Here is a 20227-nt window from a genome sequence, read left to right as displayed (position 1 = left end):
ACCTGTCGCAGTGGTAAAAAAGGCCCAGCTAGTGTACATACATCTTGAACATAGACGATCTTTGATCGTCAACGTCTTGACGTGTCGTCTCGAGGCCGTAAGGGAAGTTTCCGATCTTGAAATGTCTGTTTTGAAGCACGCTACATTGCATTATATTTTTATATCATTTTGATCATAATCATGCACGCACTGCAGTGTTTATATGTAGGTCGACATGCAGTGGAAAAGACACGTTACTGGTCTTGCTTTTAGCGTTGTTTTCATTGTTTCATATTTCACGAATAAGGTGAGTGCTCGTACAGAGCGGACAGGAGTCTAACATTAGTTTTTAGGATGAAGTGAAAATAAGGAGCCAGTGTGATTGAAATCGCAACTAACTGGGTTTATTTTCTTGTCAAATGCGGGGAAGCTCCATAAAAATTCGACGTAAATGTGACTGATTTCCATGGAAATTACTGTGAAACCTCACAGTCAACATGATAGTGTTTCCACTGAAGATGGATGTGGAAACTTTTAACTCTGATATTTACTATGTGCAAACTTTAAAAAATGATCCACACCAAGCCGAACTAGAGACATAATCCTGCTAATGATAAATAATGAAGTAAAGCCTGTATAAAGCCGATATAAAGCCTCTTTTTTCAGTCCCCCATGAGGCCTAAAGGATGAATATATACCCTAAAATACTTTTCTTCTTCCCCACTCTTGTAGTTTGTTCTGTCTGTGTTAAAATTCACCTATCCCACCTTATTTCAAGGGTAAGTGTCTGTAAACTAACACTTTGTGAGGATTTAAAGTCTAACGAGTTATATAAATTACCAAAATTGACAATGGGATCAAAACACATTTTTTAATCCCACATGTATACATGGCTTGACAATGAGTAATTATTTATTTCCAGATGGCAGACATTTATAGGAGCTGTCCTGCTTCTGGTGTTTGGAAAGCTGGGATGGGTGGAAATGAGCCGCATCACCAGGTACATTAAAAACTTTTAGATTTCCATTTAACACCCTTATTTAGAGTTTCATGTACAATGTTTCACCGTATTGCAGATCTGCGGCTCTTTCTTGGCTCCCAGGTTCATTTCTTTTTGTGGGAAACATATATGCTGGTTCCAGGGCCTTATCGCGCATAGTGAGTGCCACTGCAACATACCAAAATGCAATCTAAATGTGCATACTCTGCTTTATCTACTGATTTTTTTCCCCCCTCTCTGCAGGATATTCCGTATTTCTTCACTCTTCAGAATTCCTCTCATGTGGTTGGTTATATAATCATCAAGGTCGTCTACAGAGAGGTATGTGCAGCACACTCCCTTCTTTTGTGCTCTCTCATTTTAATTCACTGGGACTAAAATAGCAGGAAATAGATTTAGAGCTGCTAGTTGGCATTGATTACCCATGCCTTATATTTACCAAAGGTTTTGACCACTGTGTATTATGTACTTTTATTTGTTCTCCAGCAGAACGCACAATGGCTCAAATTAATCGGGTATGTTTTTTCTCTGTCTGTAACTCTGCAGTAATTTATTTAGCAATGTGCACAGAGGTTGCTGGAAATGTTTACACATATATTCAGACTCATGCATGAGATACTGACAAGTCTTGGCTGCGTCTTCCTCCTACAGCATTTTCCTCATGCTGCTCTCTGCCATCAACCTTCCTCTGTGTGACCCTCAGGTAAGGACAGACCTCCATAAAACTGTGGTTTTCATAATGAAAGTGCATCAGATGTTACGCATTCTTTTCATGCTTTGCAGTTTGAGTACAGTGGTTACCTATGGGCGGTCTGCCATCTGCTCTGCGTTGGTAAGTCTGGGAAGCACATAAACATAGTTCATAGTGTTAAATATGATGTGTGACACTGCTGTTTATGGAAATTTGCATTAACCAGGGGCATCAGAATCTGTTTTTATGTTCTAAGTAACAGATTTTTGACATGTGGTTTATTGTCAAAACCTCCAAGGTCAAAAATAATGTATTTAATTTTCAGGTGCATACAGAGTGTTTCAAGTTCACTACAAGTCTAGTAACCTGAGGTTAGTGTAAACACATTTCTAATCTATGATAACATGCAGATTCTCATCCTTTAGTGATAAAATACTGTAACATTAGACTGAAGATCTCTTCCTTGTAATTTTCATCTAGTGATTTTGAGCAGCAGTGCGTCAACTATTTGTTCAGGTAAGAATAAATCAACACAAGTTAATCCAAACAGCAAATAAATTATGGCAAATAATGTTTAAGCATGTTATTAAATAAACGTTTATCCATTTAAATAAATTATACTACAACCTACTGTAAGTTATTTGAACAAATTTGTTGATTTTTTTTCTTAATTAATGTGAAAACACTCAAAAATGGGTTAAAACAAAACTAATCTTAAAGAGCCGAAATTGTGATAACTTATCGAATTCTTTATTATTCTTTAAGAGTCACTAAAGAAGATTTACATACTAGTATGTATACTGTCAAAAACAAACTTTGAACCGTCCAAACTCTTAATGTTGGAAAATCAAGCAAGAATTCAAAAGGAAGAAGCTAACAGCTAAGCTAAAAGCTAAGCTAACAGCTACTCAGTGGGATGCGACAAAATAGCAAATTCTATCTTGCCAATTAATGCAAATTAAATCTTTTAAAAAATTAAATCATGGCTCAAGTGAACTAAACTAAATTCCATACCACGTAGCAGTTAGCTAGTTGCTAAATTCTCAACAAAGAATATCCATATAGCTCTGGCCAATTGTGGCTCCAATGGCCTCTTGTTGCTAAGTAGTCAACTCCCTTTTCTGCAGAAATAATTACAAAATACCAACTATAAGAAAGTAAATATGTGTGATATGCCTTGCAAAGTACAAATTCTAATCAGTTTTCATATTTTTGCGTAGGTAACAGTTAACGGTAAACTAAGGTATTCCAAACAGAGTCAGCTAGTTAGCTATATTTGTTGGAAAGTTGGAGAACATAGCCCAGTTCTTTGCAACAAACTTTATGGTATTAATTCTTTGTATTATAATATAGGTGATATTATGGGGTGTGAAGGGAGTAAACAAAAAACAAACAAACAAAAAAACCTGTAGCACTTCATGGAAGGACCTGCGTCCAACTGGACATCCACCAGCACCTTCCTACGATGTCCTCTGTTTGATTTAGTGCTTGTGTTGTTTGCTTTGGATAAAAGCGTCTGCTAAATGACTGTAGAATAGATTAGTTAGTTGCAGTATACATTGCTTATTATTTACAGCTTATCTTTAGCTGCTATAACCATTTTTAGCTTTGTAATTTATTAGGCTAACTATAAGCAGTTAGCTAACAGAAAATCCTATTTTCTAAAAGCAGATGGAAAAGATTTTGCTAATATTGAAGGATGTTATCAAAATAACTAACTCTTTCATTTACTTCTAATTCCAGTTGCTTCCGTCCACAGCAGTTGTTCTGTTTCCCCCTAACTCTCTCCTCCTGCTTTATAAACAAAAGCTTTATAGTTAGCACAACTAGCAAAGCAAACAATTATCTAAGTAACTTTTAGCACCATCATCTGTAAACATTAAGACTCCTATTTTATTCACTTAAATAAATCTGATTCTGAAACAATTTGCTAAGCTAGTGAATAAAATACCAGCTACTGACTGCTCTGTACTCCACACATTCATACTTGAGAACTCCCAACATCTCAAAAAGCCTAACCTCTCTAGTGGTATAGACTTATTTATAAGGTTTTGAGCTTTTATTTTTCCACACTTGTCTAATAACAGCTTTTCTTTACTTTAGTGTGTTTCTGCTGGCCCTCGCTGCTCATCCAACAGGTACCATCGACCCAATGCGCAGATACATGTTTGGTTATTAACAAAGTATATCATGAATATTTATGTCTGTAAATCTTTCAACAGGAGACCTCACGGGTGCCTTGGAGTTTCCCTCTCTTCAGTCTCACACATTTCACTGTGGTTGCTCTGCCAGGTGAAATATTTAGGACTGTTCTGGTTAGCCATTAGCATCAAGCCAAAATGAAAATATCATTCATCATCATATTCATGTGGAATTTTTTCTATTCACAATAAATGTTTACTTGAAATTTTAAGAGGAAAATACTGTGAAACAACCTGTTTACATGCACACCAAATATCGGCTAATTATCTGTTTTCTGTAGTTATTAGATTATTAAAGTGGTCATGTAAACGGCGTAATGTGATCTGTTTAACTTCTCTTCTCAGTGCTTTGCTGGGCTTTTTGTTACTGCTGGCGACAGTCAAGTTAAAACGTGGATTTTCTCTTGAGCACTTTGGGGTTTGGATGTTCATGTCGAAGGTAAGTTGTGTTTTTTTTTTTTTAATGTGCTTTCAAAGTCAACGCAGTAAACTTCTTCATATTAAATCCCTCATGTGCTGCTTTTGTCAGGTTTCTGCCATGTTCCTCTCTCCGCTTATTTTCCACATGGACTTTAATGCCTTGTCTCTTTCTTGGTAAGCTTGATTTTAATCCTCACACTGAAGTTTTGGATTATTTTAGTATTCCAGTGAAAGAAAAGGTCCAGATTTCGTGCTGTAATGATATAAATGTAATCTCGCAGTTATGTTTTTGTAGTTAACATGTAATTAAACCACGGTTTGTGTAACTTGTTAGATTTTTTTTTTTTTTTTAAATCAGAGAATTTGTCCGATGTGAAGTCTTAGAATACCTGTAAGGTGTAATAAAGTTGTTTTTTTTTTTTATTACAGTGTGGTCGTCAGTCATGTCGGAGAGGCCCTGCTGCTCTATTCAGAGAGAGATTCTCAACTCTGACCTGTTCTAGATGATAATTATTATTATTATTATTTTTACACTGTTCTAATTCCTCATTTGTTATTTGATAAACTCCTGACGAAATAAAACCTCTGTTCGAATGTTTTCTTTGTTTTTCCCTCATCTCAAACAGCTGATGTTGCTGATCTCAGTGGGTTCACAAATTTCCAACATCATAAACATGTCTTAATGTTTTATTTCTCCAACGCGGCATCTAGAAAAAGCACAAAGGGGTGAAAAGATGGCGTTGAAGTGACATGCCCCCGGAAAGTCTTAATTCTTCATGAGATCGCTGTATCCACCCTTCTCCACCCCGTGCAGTTTGAACACAGCAACTAGCCTGTTCTTCATGTTAATAGTCCATCCAGAGAGGAATGTTTTCACATCTGCTTCTGGCTTTTCTTCGGGGAGAATAAAGCATTTAGCGGCTGACGTCTCCGTAAACGTGACTGAGGGGTGTTCTCCTCCCTTATGTAACCTAGGTGACAGAAGACAGAGGAAGTGCTGACTTTATGCATGTTATTTTATAATGTTTGCACGCAGCAGACGTTGTTAGGATGACTTGAATAAACCTTATCAGCTGAGCATGGATTTAAATAAAAAACTGAAAGCAAGGAGGATTAAATTACCTCTGTCGATGCAGGTTTGTGTTGACGGGAATCCAACTTCCCAGAAGTTTTCTGGAGTACAGGGAGGAATGTAGAGAAAACGATGCCTCGAACAGGCAGACAGCTTCTTCTGTTTTTCTTCTTCTGGCAGATGAGCATAATACTGCAGGACAAAAAGATGTCATCAAGATCAAGGCTGAAAACACGGGCTGCCGCCTTTAGTCGCCGTTATGCCAACTATTGAAATATTTAACAGCTAATTTATAATTCAAATATTCATTTTATTTTTTAAGCTTTGGTTTTCTTTCAGAACTGCAGCTGTGCCTTTCTGACCTTGACCCTCAGGCGCTGTAAACCTAAACGATGTCAGGGCGAGGCGGCAGCGGCGCTTGATGGTTTGGGAGCATGATGTATAAATTCAAGAGAAGCATGTTCAAAGCCAAATCTGCAAGGTTGAACTTTCCTTCCATGGCAGAATGACGGCGACACAGGAGCATCTCAGAAGGAAGCAGGTTGTGGCCGCTTCCTTTAGGGACAGTCCTCGTCTCAGTAAGCTAATTGGCTTGGCTAGTTAGCCGCTAACATTAACATCAGCTCAAGTACCGACCTCATTTAATTTTGTAACTTGGAAATGTCGCTGTGTTTGATGCTGCAGACTAATGAAATGAAGAAAAACCTAAACTAGTATATATTAGTTTTAGTCTTTAAGGCCAATGCCTTGTTTTAATTATCTTACGACAAGCTGCAAAGTTAATCATTAAAAGTTGTTGAATGAACCATTTTTGGTAATTTGGTTCTTTTTTTTAGATACTCTAAAGTATTCACTCACTCATCCAGATAACTCAGTTCAGGTGTTTCCATCACTTCCAAGGCTACAGGTGTATAAAGTCCTGCACCTCAGCATGCAGACGGCCTTTACAAACATTGTGAAAGAACGGGTCGCTCCCAGGAGCTCAGTGGATTCCACTAAGGTACCGTGATAGGATGGAATTTCATCACTACCAAATCCTCCACAGTCAATTGTCTGTGGTTTTCTAACAGTGCAGCTCAGATGTGTAAAGTGACCTCTGGCAGCGGATGTGGAGGTGCATCGTGTACAGAGGGCGCCAACTTTCAATCACTACAGACTTCCAGACTCCATGTGTTCTTCGGATTATCTCCACAGCAGAGCTCAGACGGCTTGGTGGTTGGTTTCCATGGTGAGCTGCTGCATCCGATCCAAACATCATCAAGTTCGATGCAAAGCGTTGGGTGCAGTCGTGTGAAACGCACCACCACTGGAGTGGATTCATGCTTCTCCATCTGGCGCTCTGACAGATGAGTCTGGGTGTGACGGTTGCCAAGACAACAGTACCTGTTTGACTGCATTTTGCCAAGTATGAAGCTTGATGGATGGGGGGGGGGGGGGGGTTTATAGTATGGTTGTTCTTCAGGAGCTGGGCTTTGCCTCTTAGTTCCAGTGGAAGGAACTCTGAATGCTTCAGTATATGAAGAGATTTCCATTTTCCTGACTTTATGGGACCAGTTTGGGGTGGTTCCTTCCAGTTCCAACATGACCTTACGCCAGCACACAAAGCAAGCTTCATAAAGACATGGAGCCAGTTTGATGTGGAAGAACTGGACTGGCCTGAACAGGGTCCTGACCTCAACAGGATGAAACACCTTTGAGGTGAATTAGAGTGGAGACTGTGAGCCAGGTCTTCTTCAACATGCTGGAAGAATGGTCAAACATTCCCATTAACACACTCCTAAACCTGCAGGAATGTTTTCCCAGAAAACCTGAAGCTGTTATAACTTCAGATCGACCCGACATCACATTAAACATGTTTTTCAACCACTGTGCCGTGAGAAATAACCCAATTTCACCTAATTGGTCTGAAAAGCAGCTCTGTGTTCATTCAACAGGCCCCGGCCCAGGTAAAAGATCATAAAATTCCTTTTTATCTGATTTATTTCAAGACACTTTGACAAGATGGATTTTATGTTAGTAAATAGTCTTTAGAAAAGTGTTTGTGGTGTACCTTGGCTCAAAAAAGGTTAAAAAAAAAAAACAAAAAAAAAAACACTGCAAAACAAAAAACTCCGAATACTCACGACTTCACACTCCTTGCAGGTGGTGCCCTTCAGTTTTCTTCTCTCATCTTTCTTACGAACTACGGCCACGTGTGCAAACGTCGGGCGCCTGATGAACAAAGAGGAGCATGAAGACCTTTTACCTGGTCAAATGTTATAAACGAGAATGAAAGAGATTTAAAGGAAACTAAAGAAGATGCAGAGGACTGGCTTACTGAGCTTTGCTGCAACGTGAGCTGCTGTCTGGAGGAGCTTGTTCTGATTTGAAAAAGTAATAAATTCAGCAACAAACATCCAACATCAAAGTGCACAAACTAGCTGAATAATTCTGCTTCTTCTAAACTAAAAGCTTACCATCGTCCTCCTCCTCTTCTTCTTCATCTTCTTCTAGATTTTCATCTTCATCACAAGGCTGGCTCGAGTCTAAGTGTGAAGCGCTGTAAGACTTGTACTCCCCGTAAGCCGTCGTGTCGAACATCATATCCAAACTGTCATTTGCCTTCTCGCCCAGTCCTGATAAACATACAAGAAAAAAAGGATAAAAACCCAAAACATTTTTTTTTAAAAATATACAATCACTGCCCACTTTATTAGGGACAGTCGTCCTTATATGTATTCAGATTAATCCAGTTTCATTAAAGAAAAGACTGAATTTACAACAGTTACACAGATAAATGGAGACCAAAAAAAAAGGATAAAAAATTTGCTGATTTATAATTTACTGATATAAGACACTGTTTTTTCATTTAATTAAGTTGAAGAAAAATAAAAAAAAATAGGTTTTTCTGATGAACAGTGGGACAAAATACCTGTCAACAGGTGCAGAAGTCTGACTGGGAGGAACAGAAAACACTCGGGCTGTGACGATATGCTTTTGTCCCAAATCGATTTGATTCCCATTTTTTAGGTGCCGATTCGATTTAAATTGCAATTCTCACAATTCTCCAATATTGTTGATTTTTGTAGATTAAAAACAAAAAAAAATGTATAAAACTTTTTTTTTTTTTGCTCGTTATTTTTCTTCATTTCAATAAGGAAAAAACAACACAGTAGCCAGATCATCATTCTGCTGCTATAATGTCCAAGAAGACAAGTAAAAAGATAAATAAAAAACAATAAAAATGACAAAAATTTTATAGTGTGTTCATTTTATTTATTTGAAAGAAAAAATACTTTTTTAACAAAAAAAAAAAAATCGATTTTAAAATTGTGAATAAAAAAATCCCGATTTCCGATTTTTCGATTCGATTTTCCCACCCCTAGAAAACACCTGGCAGTAATGAGGTGACTGTTACATATATTGTAATATGTTATTTTATCATATTTCTTTTCTTTTTAAACACATATTTCTACTGAACCAGAATTAAAAAACAATGTTGTAATTTTCATAAAATTTTTATCCATTATTTCTTTTGTCAAGCTAAGTGCCACTTCCTGTCAACAGGAAACTGAGGCTGCAACAAAAAGTAAAATCCCTCGTAAAGTTTGGCGAATCACTGCTAATTGATCTTGTGTTTTTCTTTGTTTTTGTCTGAAAGTATTTGTTATCAGCATTAGAAAAATCACAAAATATATTATTTAGCTCTGTGGTATGTTAAAACATAGTATTCTACTGAAATTAGCTGGATGTGAAGTAAATACATGAGTAATTTCTTGTAACACTATTAAGAATGGGTTTAAAATTGACACTGGGGTTATATAATTGAGAGAGTTACAGGGATCTTAGACTAATAAAATAAATAAAATGTGTTAACTTTTTAAAAACAAAAGATTTGGTGTATTTTTACAACAACACTGTGGCTGTCATTATTCTTATAAAGTAGAAGTTTATTAACAAAAGGAAGTCTTTATCAAATCTTATTCTAGAAGTCAAAACAACTCTTTTTAGAGTTAAACCGACACTAAAAGTTTAACACTTTGTTCCGTCTAACTTTAACTCTGTACAGGGCAGGACCATATGTTCACTGACTTGGTGTTAAAATTGACTGTTGTTCCAAAACTGCTGACTTTACTGTGCAGAGTCAACATTTTCTCATCTGAAAGTGAATGTTTAGAAAGTATCAGCTGGTATTACAGGTGATGTGATGTTGGGCATTAGCCAGACAGAGTGATCCACATCAGCTGATTGTGACTGAACTGCAGATAAAAGACTATAACTAAGAGTAAAGTAGCTCTTTTTCTTCCTAGTTTGGCAGTCTGAGTGTGTTTGCTGTGTGTTTGTATCTGTTTTTGCATGGTTGCACAAAGCTATGATACTAATCTAAAAAGGATCATCCCATGGACAGCAAAGTAGCATTCCTCCCTCTAAAGACCTGAACAGAGCTGTAAAAGCATGATAACTCTAGTTACTGATATTTTAAAGATATTATTAAGGTCAACATCTATAACTCGTCTCGTCTTCGTGCTGCTTATCCGGGGTCGGGTCGCGGGGGCAGCAGCCTAAGCAGGGAAGCCCAGACTTCCCTCTCCCCAGCCACATTTGCCAACTCTGCGGGGAGATCCCGAGGCGTTCCCAGGCCAGCCGCGAGATATAATCCCTCCAATATAACATCTATATTAAAAGATGTGAGCTGTATTCACCAGATTTGATGCCTCCTCTGTCCTGACTGTTTTCTCCTCCACGCTGAAGCATGCTGTGACTGACCCATGTGCAGTCGGTATCCGCCAGGTCACCATGATGCTGCTGTTCTTCTGTTTCCTATGATGCAGGTAAACAGCATTCAGTCAGTCGTTTAGTGTTACTGTACAGCTAACATCACGCTTTAGAAAGCCAGTGATAGAAACAGCCTTGCGGGTCATGTGACCCTACCTCCTCTCCTCTCTGCTGGCTGTCGTACATGGACAGAGCGAGGGCGGGGTCAATGCTCCACATCGGCTCCACGGTGTTCCTCCTCTCCGCTGTGGAAGCAGATAACACGCTACTGATCAACTGTGTACACAGTTACACCGTTACATGTTGGACGTTGCAGAGATCTCACAGTCTTTTGCTTCATCTTGGTCATGTGGAGCGTTCAGATCCTGCAGAGTTCTTCTCTTCCCACCTCCTCTTAGTTTACTGTGCGGCTTCTTGAAAGCAGGACTTGTACAAGAACCGTTTGGTTTTAGGGTGAAAGTCCCTGTTTGTGCAGTGGGATCCTGTCAAACATGATTATCATCATTTCTGCTTTCAATCACACTGTGTGGAGGTTTGGGGTTATATCTACAAAAATACTCTACATTCGATATGCACACTGCAGAAATAAACAATAAGGATAATTAACATAGTAGGACATCGAGAACACACAAACTCCCTGTTTATAAGCTCACATGCATCAAAGTTCATGGACTTGATTAATTTTAAAACAGTGCGAATAATAGGGGTGGGAAAATCGAATCGAATAATCGAAAATCAAGATTATTTTTGCTTCCCAATTTTAAAACCGATTTTTTTGTTAAAAAAATCCTTTTTTTTCCCTTTTCAAATAAATAAACATAATCCATTACAAAATTTTGATCATTTTTATTGTTTTTATTGATCTTTTTACTTGTCATCTTTGGCATTATAGCAGCAGAATGATGATCTGGCTACTGTCTTGTTTTTCCCAATTGAAACCAAGAAAAATGACGAGCAAAAAAAAAAAAGTTTAATACATTTTTTTTTTTTTTTTTTTTTTTTTTTTGCTTTTAATCTACAAAAATTAGCAATATTGAAGAATTGTGAAAAACGCAATTTAAATCGAATTGGCACCCAAAAAAATTGGAATCGAATAAAATTTGGACTAAAGCATATCATCACAGTCCTAGAAAATAATGTACAAAGCAAGAAATAACTTACTTACTGCCAAAAAAATTCAGAGGATGTTCACAGAAAGAGAAGGAAATTATAATTTAAGGGGAAAGGTACAATTTAGAAAAAAGTTAGAACAACAATGAAAAGTATGCGAATATCAAGCTGTGGGGTGACTTTGTGGAACAAGCTGGACAAAGAGTTAAAAGCATATACATAAAAATATATATTTAAAAAAATAAACAAAAATTTTTTGTTGAAAAAGTACATGGATGAGGGATAAAAAAAGAAAAAAAAGAAAAACCTGATATCCTAAGGAATATTAAAAGTTGTTGGATATTTACGTAATTTTGTAGATATGGGTGTAAGTATGTGGATGTCTGTGGTATATCTGTGTGTATGTGCATGTATATAGATGGAAATGTGTGTGAATTTGTATATCTGTGAAGGTAAATAGTAAATTGAAAAAGTATGTTGTGACGTGCAGCAACAGAATATAAAACTAGATGAGTAGAAAGGGGCGGGAATACCAAATAAGTGTACACTTCTTCCCACTCCTTATTTTCAACTCCTTCTCTTTACTGAATTTATTTAATTATTGAATAGATGAGGAATTTTTATTATTTTTTAATTATGATTAATAATATTAACATTATGAATATTATTATTTTCTTCCTTAGTATGTATATGTATGTATAAGTGTGTGTATGTACATATATTTTTTATTTTCTTATCTTCTTTCATATGTTTGTTAAAAAAAAAAAAAAACTTTTTTTTTTTTTCCTTCCCTTTTTTTGTGTCTTGTCCAGCATTTAGGCAGCAGAATGATTGTCTGGATGCTGTGCCAAGGGAAGCTTTACAGATATAATGATCCTCTTGACTTTCAGAATTTTAATTTTATTTCTATATTTATTTTGCGTTATTGTTTGTATTGAAGAGTTTGTACTGCTGGACCGGACCGGAGAGGACAGAAGAGAGACAGAAAGAGAACGAAGAGAAAACACCTCATAGGGAAAGTGAAAGAGAACGAGATAAAAAGAGAGAGGGGAAAAAAACCTTAAATACTTAAACTAATCTAAAACAAAAAAAAAAAAAACAGGTAACAAGTGACTCTGAGGGATAAAAGCAGCGATAAGTGTTCTTACTTTCCTGTCCAGCTGCTCCTTCCTGAAGCTCTGGCTTTGCTTGAACACTTCAGGCTGAATGTGTTTGCCTTCCTTCCTCCCTTTGCTGCCTCCCGGCATCTCCGCATCGCTTTCCTCCTTCCTCCGCTTCGCCCTGCTGTTCGAGCCCTCTGAAAACCGCTTGAGGAGCGGGAGCAGAGACGGAGACCTGTCTGCCGTCGAGTCTGAACTGTGTTTCATAGGAGATGAAGAGGAAGAGCAGCGGTGAGGCTTTGAGTGGAGAAATAAAAACCTGGGTTTTGGTAAACTTGTGTCAACTGGAGTTGTTTTTACCTCAAAGAGACGTCCAGCGAAGGTACTTTAAAGGGACTTTTTGAGCTGTTTTGCTGGTTTAGAGTCGCGTCCTTTTTCTGAGAAGACAGAGGATGAAGCAGAGGAACCGCGCGAACATCTATGATGCATCTATGACTGATATTCTGTGCTGCGCCTACCATCGGATGCTTGTCAAGTAGCTCAAAAGCACAAGTTTCTGCAACCACCTCCTCCATGTTCTCATCTCCATCTAAAACGAGACGGAAACCTGATCAGCCGTTGGAAAAACTGTGGAATCAAAGCAAAAGCCAAAGGTTCCCAGCCTCGTTCCCTCTGCGATGAACCGGTGGATGAAATCCTACTTGAGATCTGAGATGCTTCCAGTTCACATGTGTTGGCTACAAGGACTTCTGCTTTCCCAGGATTCTGTGTGGCGCCAGGAGGGTCTTTGTTTAACTCTGAAAGTAAAAGCAGTCGGGTTAGAAGATCTGCTCCTTCAGACGGGCGGCGCAGGAGGAGGAGGAGGTTCGCGGAGGACTGACCGATGAAGAGGGAGCTGTTAGACTGAGGCAGAGGCGTCTCCGCGTAACGAACATGCCTCGTTTTGTCGTGTTTCCGCTTCCGCAGTTTGTTCGCTGTGGGCAGCGAGCTCGGCAGGATCGGCGAGTCTGGGATGACGCCCTCTTCCTGCTCCGGGGACGAGGCCTCCTTCGGCTCTGAACTGATACAAAGCGTGTAAACGGGGACTGAAACTTCCCTGCAGGTGTGAATTCCCTGCAGAGACCAAACTGCGTCCGTCTGCAGAGCAGGGTGTATGAAGAGTTCGGCTTAAAATACACTTTATTTACAAAAATTACCGTAACGATGCTTTGGCTACGAGAGTCACAGAAACAACAAGCAGCTGATAAAATCTAGAAAATCTTATATTTAACAAACTGATTTAAGAGATTTACCAGGATGCTTTTAACTTCTGCAGTTCGGCCTGAAGCTTTTTGTTTTCATCCTCCAGGTTGTTCGTCTGAGTCTCTGCAGCAGATTGCACACACACACACGCACACACACGCGCACGCACACGCACACACACACACACACACACACACACACACACACACACACACACAGACAGAGGTTAACCTCTGGTTTTAATTTCCTGACCTTTTGGGTCAAAGACGGACAAAAAGTCGCGTCCCAAAAACTATAAACTATAAAAACGTTCAATTTTTTTTGCAGTTTTCTTTGCTATAATTGCTCAAACTTAAATCCTACAAAGAAAAAAAATCTACGAAATACATCAGTACTTTTTACTATTTTAACTTTTCAAAAGTAAATTAAACGACACAATGTCACTGTTTAATGAAACACACACAAAGGAAGGGACTCTCTAATTAAAAAAGCATGTTATGAGCTGCTGGATTTTTGAGCTGTCTTAAATGTTCTGGTTTTTTTTAGTAGGTTTGAGCATGCGGGGGACTTGATCCTGGTGTGGATGGATCCATAGGTATCATTTCCTCACACCAGCACCAAGTCAGAATTTTTATCACTTAATTAATGTTTTATTTGTTTTATTAACCTGCATTCGGTTAAAGAGACAGTATTCAGGGAATGATGTGTGTGGGGGGTGTTTGCTCTCTGTCCTTGTGTGTGTATGAGTGTGTGGAAAGAGCTTGTGTCTTTATTGTTTTTGAATGTCTTGTAATCTACTGTTTGTTTTAATCCTTATGACTTGATTTTATCGTGTAAAGCACTTTGTGTTGCCCGCGGCATAAATAGTGCTCAAGAAATAAAGTTTGATTTGATTTGATTTATCTTTAAATAAAATCTCCGCCCCCAAAACATAATAATTCATTTTACGTATATTTTTCATAAAAGCAGTGCCATCATATCATCAAAATGGCATTTAAACATTAAGATTTATTTGAATAATCATATACTTGTAATTTTAATTGAACGATTTAAGGAAAAAAATGGGAGAATAAGATTAATTTGTAAGAATATGGCACAATGTCAGGATACAAAATAAATGTCCAAAAAACTCAAGTCTTAACATTTAACTACAAACCCAACAATACCATAAAAACAAAGTTCTGAGCTCAGATGAGATACAAAATTAATGAAGTACTTAGGAATCACTTGCCAAGAGACTTGGAAATACTGAAATCCTCTAACTATAGTTGAAATCCAGGATTAAGACTGATTTGGATCGATGGAATTTAATAATCTTTCCTAGTTTAGCATCAAGGGTAGAAATAATACGGATAAGCATTTTAACTCGTCAGAATCTACAGGTAGAGGTGACTGAAAAAGAATTTGGAGAACTGGATCAGATCATATCAAGATTGTAATGGCAGGGCGGCAAGCCACGGATAAAATACAGAACTTTACAGATACCCAAAGGGAACGGGGGGGGGGGGGAGGCTTGCTCTTCCAGTTGCTATTTCCAAGCTGCACAACTGAGAGTTTTGGTAAGCTTGTGTGATCCAGATGGAAAGATACTGAGATGAGACTGAGGGAGTTCCAATACAAACAATAACAGGGGATGAAAATGAAGTTCTTGCTTACATCTAGGCTAAAATCCATGGTTGGGGGTGTCTCCAAAAAATTTGGACTAAAATTATGAAGAAATATAGTTTAACAGGTGTGGTGGAAATTATGCACATAGCGTAGTTTTAATATGTTACTCCTTTATTAAGCTTCTTTTCTGTAGTACAAAATATATATTCTGCATCGTTTAGAGTAGTTCAGAAAGCTTGCTTTAGTCGGTTCATGCATAAAACTAAATGTTCTGTTCAAGGCCTGATTCAGCTTTGACTGTTGTTATCTTCAAGCTGGCCGTTGTTTTGACTCGTGCTGCCAGGCAGAGGTTGTTTGTGTCTGCCTAAAGATCGCTGTAACACCCTGAGCAGGGGCAGAGCTCTCAAGACCTCTCGCTCGCAACAACTGTGCATTGTCAATAAACTGGACAGAGCATGGCTGATGTCTAGATTTATTTCTCATCAGATAAATTCCATGACAACAGGATACTGTGGACTCCTGAGAGGGATTGCATATGATGCAGACGTTCCCCCTGGTGGCTGAGACAGCAGCTTTAAACTCTGGCATAAAGGCCCCAGTATGCACTGGGAGGTGATAAATAAACAAGCTGTGGTGAGCTTCCAAGATTTATCCAGGACAAGAGGTTAAAAAAAAGCTGAATAGTTAAGAGGGCTTGGCGATCATAAACCAGTCTTTTCTATAGCAGGCCCCAAACTCTGGAATGATCTCCCTCTTTCTGTGAGGTCTGCTTCGACTTTAAGTTGTTTTAAGTCTCTTTTAAAAACTCATCATTTTAAATTGGCTTTTAACTCCAGAGAGCAGGACTACTACCCCCCCCCCCCCCCCCCCCCCCCCCCTTTTTTTTTTCTTTCTTTTTGTCATATATTGTCTATTTAACTGCTTTTATTGAAGCTTTTAATGTTGACTTATTTTATTAACCTGTACAGCACTTTGGATACCTTGTGGTTTATGAAGGTGTTCTACAAATAAAGTTTTGATTGACTGAATTAAGAGAGATATACAATCTCCCAAACAGTGATTTCTACAGATATCTGCAGCTGCGACACTATCAAGGACAAGAGGTTAAAAAAGCTCATTTAAAATCATCGATGCCAGCATATAAATCATATGCAAGCATATAAATCATTGGTCACAAAAAAAGTTATTTCTGAGTTACTCAAGGACTTAAAAGAAGATAATACTGAAAATGTAAAAACCAGATGGGAGAGGGAAGCAAACATGAGGATAACAGGGGACAAATGGGAGGAAATGAATGAATACCAGTGGAAGACAACAAATTCACTGAGCTGGAGAGAATTTGGCTGGAAGAACACGATGAGGTTTTTTCTAACTCCAGTTCAGAGAAAGTGTGGAGATACCGAATGTTGGAGATCTTGTGGTGAAAGGAGAGCAGACCACTTCCACGTGGCCCCTCGTTAAACAATATTGGATAAAAATACAGCAAGTAAGTGATGAGAGTCCAGATCCCGGTTGAGTTTAAAACGATGTATCTGGGAATGATAGATATTCTAACGTTAGAAAGAGGTGAAGATTACAAAATGCTGAGATTTGGCTGGCAGAAAGGCAATCACCAGGAGATGGAGAAGTGATCAGGTACCTCTGTAGAGGAGTGGATTGAGGTCCTTTTATGCATCTATAACATGGAGAAAATAACTGCGCCAATGAAGCTAGAGCTCGATAGTTTCAACTACATCTGAGCGGTTGGTTAATGTCACTGGACGACACGGACCTGATTTTGTTTCAGACAACTGAACTACATCGCAGATTTTGCTTCTGTGAAGAGAAGGGAACCCAATAGGTAAAAAGGAGGGAGAGAGACACATCCCAGCCTGGTTTGATGCTAATCTTATTTTATATATGTATTATTTATATACATTTTATTTATATATTACTTATCAGTTATTTTATATATGTAATTACTTCTGTTGTTGTTGTTGTTCTTAGAAAATGCAAATGGTTAATCTTGCAAATGTACCTGATGTAAGGTTGATACTGTGAAAATGACAATAAAATACAATTTAAAAAAAAAAGATTAATTTGTAACGTTTTATGGCAGTTTTATGACCCAAAAATTTGATAAATTTGTCCCTGATTTCCTGCTGACCCATAAAACACAAAACAAAAACATGAGAATTTCACGTTTTTAAGAGAAACATGAATAAAAAATGTTTTTATAAATACCGGAATGGTGATCAAATATTAAGGGAAAAATGGCATGAAAGGACAGGAAAAAGCCAAATGACCTGCAGGGTAGAAAACTCACTGAGTTTGGTAATAAGTTGCAGATTCTGATCCTGACTGCTTTTCAGGTTCTCCTCTAAGATGGAACATCGGTCACAGTGTCCAGCTCGGAGCCTAAAATCCCCGACAAACAAACAAAACAAAAAGGTAATCAACACTTTTCCAGGATGTTTGCTTAGTTATTTCAGCAGATACAAGCAGGTTTTCTGTTCTTGCTTATCCAGTAAGTCTGCAGTTATAAAACAAGAGAGATGTTGATTGAAACAATAGAAGTGATGGTAGTTTAGCTCAACATCTGGCAAAATAAAGTAGGTTGTTTTTAATAAGCCATGTTTACAGTATGGAGCGGGTAAACAAAGTGGGACGGCTGGAAAACAGAAACATCAAAACATTATCCTTTAAAAACTCAAAATGCTCAAAAATAATATCTGGGAGCAAAGTGTGAAAAACGGACTAAAAGAAACCAAATTTAAAGCCATTTTTTACACAAATATTTTGGAAAACAAGATTGAAGTTGAGTGAAGGGAAGCAAATATGACCTGAATGATCACATTAAAATAATAATCAGTGACTCAGACAAAGAGATGATGGCTACATTTTGTTCAGTTCAATCATTCCAATTAAACATATTAGGATTGCCTGAAGAAAACAAGAAAGCAAGTCTGTGCAGGGAAGAGGACCAGGACATACGTCAAGCTGAGGAGATGTCCTGCAAACAGTCCAAACTTTGAGCAAGTTGGACATTGGTTATGTTTTTTTCTTTCTTTCTTTTTTTTTTAAAAAAGAAGATGAAAAATCTAAATTTTTACAAAAGCAAATGTCATCTTCTGTAAAATGAAAATTAGAACCAGACTTGTGACTTGTGTATATTGCTATTGTCCAGGAGAGAAAAAAAAAAAAAAAATCATTTTTATCATCTGTGCATGCTATAGAAAAGTATGCAATGGAGGCAAACCCAAACACTCATGTCTTTAGGCATAACATATAATGTAATCCAACAGCTGGTATAACCCAAGACAAGTTACCGTTCCTCCAGAAGGCTGATGGTGTCCTGCAGGGACTTGTTTTGCTCCTTCAGCTGCTGGTTGCGATTGTAAAACACCTCCAGTCTCTGTGCATCTCTGTGAGAAATAGCTTAATTTCAACTGGCATGAATATCACAATTTACCAACAAACTGCTTCCTTATACTCACAAGCAGCGGTCCTTCTTCAACTTGGTCACTTTTGCCTCCAATTCTAAAAATGGAAGAGAGAAATTCACTATTTACGTGTTCGTTGATGTGTTGACACTTCATCTTTAACATCATGGATCAGAAACCTTTAAGTGCATTTTGGTGGCATTCTCCAAGTTGCCTCCATAAGTTTTCAAAGGGATCAGCTGCCTTGATTGTCCCACTGCTGTCTCCTGAGCTGTCCATTTAATTCTGATCCTGTAAATAAGAAATGACACAAAATGACACAGAAAACACGTTTCTATACCAATCATGCTGGACTGTCAATACCGTAAACATATGTACGTAACTCAGCATGTTAAGTTTCTTTTATAGGGCTTTGTTTAAAGATAAGACAGTAGCTCATCAAAATGCTCTCTCCCACTACTTTCACGTACAGAAATGACAGACTAAACTTAAAGTTATTCACGTATTATACGCATTTTTATTAATTTAATCAATTTATTATTATTGTATTCAAGCGTCAGACTTTGTACATAAAATCTACAGCTTTCAACTACGTAAAACAGTAGACGTACATATATAAAAGGAGCTTAGTGTAAATACTTACAGAATCCGGGAAAACAAAGCTTTACGATTTAATAAAGTATTAATATTTCATAGTTTAATGAAGTTTAATGTTATTTTAACAGCAAAACATCGAAATTCGCGCGACGAGTTGCATGCTGGGAAGATTTCTTCTTCTATTGACATAAAAGTAGCTGGTGAGGTTTGGCGCCACCCAGTGTTCAATATGGTCATGTTACAAATATCCAAATATAATTGATTTAATAGTCCTAAAATCTAAAATAGCTGCACAAAACAGATTTTCTTCTTATTACAATGTACATTAGAACATATTAGTTTATTTTCATTTTATTTATTGTTTTTCTCAATCTATGTAGTAGTATTAAACTTTGTGAGTTTAATGTTTAAATGATGAACAGCTAAATGTTTTTCAGTATTCCTTTATATTAATATAATAGATTTTGAAATAAAAAACAGCAAACAGGCAATTTTTACTGATTTAACTATTGTGCACACTTTTTGTTATAAAGTCTCTTAGTAAAGATTAAATATATTTGTACAGTTCCGTACTTTTAAAATCCTAATTCCTATTTCACATGTACTATAAATGACAACTCATAATTTCGTTGTTGATTTTTTTTTCTCTATTGGTTTTTGTTTTTATGCTCATATACTTGCTAACTTTTTGTCATGTGTCAGAACCAGACATGGAGAAGCTGCTCTCAACATGCTTCACATTTCTGAAACAAACTCCCAGAAAGCCTGAAAACTCAGCTGCATTTAAAAGTTTTTATTTAAAATGTCAAAAAAACAGACAAAAAAAAACTCTGCACTGTTTACACTTGATCATTCATTTTAACATTCATCTGTTCCTTAATTTAAAATAATTTATTTTAAATTATGCTATTTTCTAATCTTTCAACAACTCTGTACGGCACTTTGAATGGCGCTATAAACCTGCTTTGCCCATGTAAGCTGCACCAGCTGTCCTTTACCTTTAGTTCCCCAGTAGCTTTTCATTATCTTC

At 37.4% G+C, this 20227-nt stretch overlaps 2 protein-coding genes across 2 annotated transcripts; one reads left to right on the top strand and one right to left on the bottom strand.

The window, feature by feature from the left end:
* The first annotated feature begins 213 nt into the window (after window positions 1–213).
* On the top strand, window positions 214–4840 carry tmem241 (transmembrane protein 241). Its single transcript, XM_079260234.1, has 15 exons — window positions 214–286; window positions 712–758; window positions 902–979; window positions 1056–1137; window positions 1223–1300; window positions 1466–1494; window positions 1631–1682; window positions 1763–1811; window positions 1996–2041; window positions 2151–2186; window positions 3774–3808; window positions 3893–3962; window positions 4217–4310; window positions 4401–4465; window positions 4721–4840. The coding sequence occupies exons 1-15, from the start codon at window positions 215–217 to the stop codon at window positions 4782–4784; spliced, it is 897 nt and encodes a 298-aa protein (XP_079116360.1). The 5' UTR covers window position 214; the 3' UTR covers window positions 4785–4840.
* A 324-nt stretch (window positions 4841–5164) lies between these two features.
* rbbp8 (retinoblastoma binding protein 8) lies at window positions 5165–18879 on the bottom strand (the record flags this gene model as incomplete). The annotated part of the gene is made up of 17 exons (XM_079259599.1): window positions 5165–5262; window positions 5414–5555; window positions 7487–7608; window positions 7820–7978; window positions 10046–10163; window positions 10275–10363; window positions 10444–10600; window positions 12377–12584; window positions 12689–12765; window positions 12847–12917; window positions 13030–13125; window positions 13210–13388; window positions 13621–13693; window positions 17484–17575; window positions 18487–18582; window positions 18655–18697; window positions 18780–18879. 17 exons carry the CDS (start codon window positions 18877–18879, stop codon window positions 5165–5167), a joined length of 1920 nt encoding a protein of 639 aa, XP_079115725.1.
* Window positions 18880–20227: the final 1348 nt, after the last annotated feature.

Source organism: Telmatherina bonti (assembly GCF_933228915.1).
Source record: "Telmatherina bonti genome assembly, chromosome: 20".
NCBI classification, from domain to species: Eukaryota; Metazoa; Chordata; class Actinopteri; order Atheriniformes; family Telmatherinidae; genus Telmatherina; species Telmatherina bonti.
The sequence above is the reverse complement of the archived record's forward strand: the minus strand, read 5'-3'. Positions and strand labels throughout refer to the sequence as shown.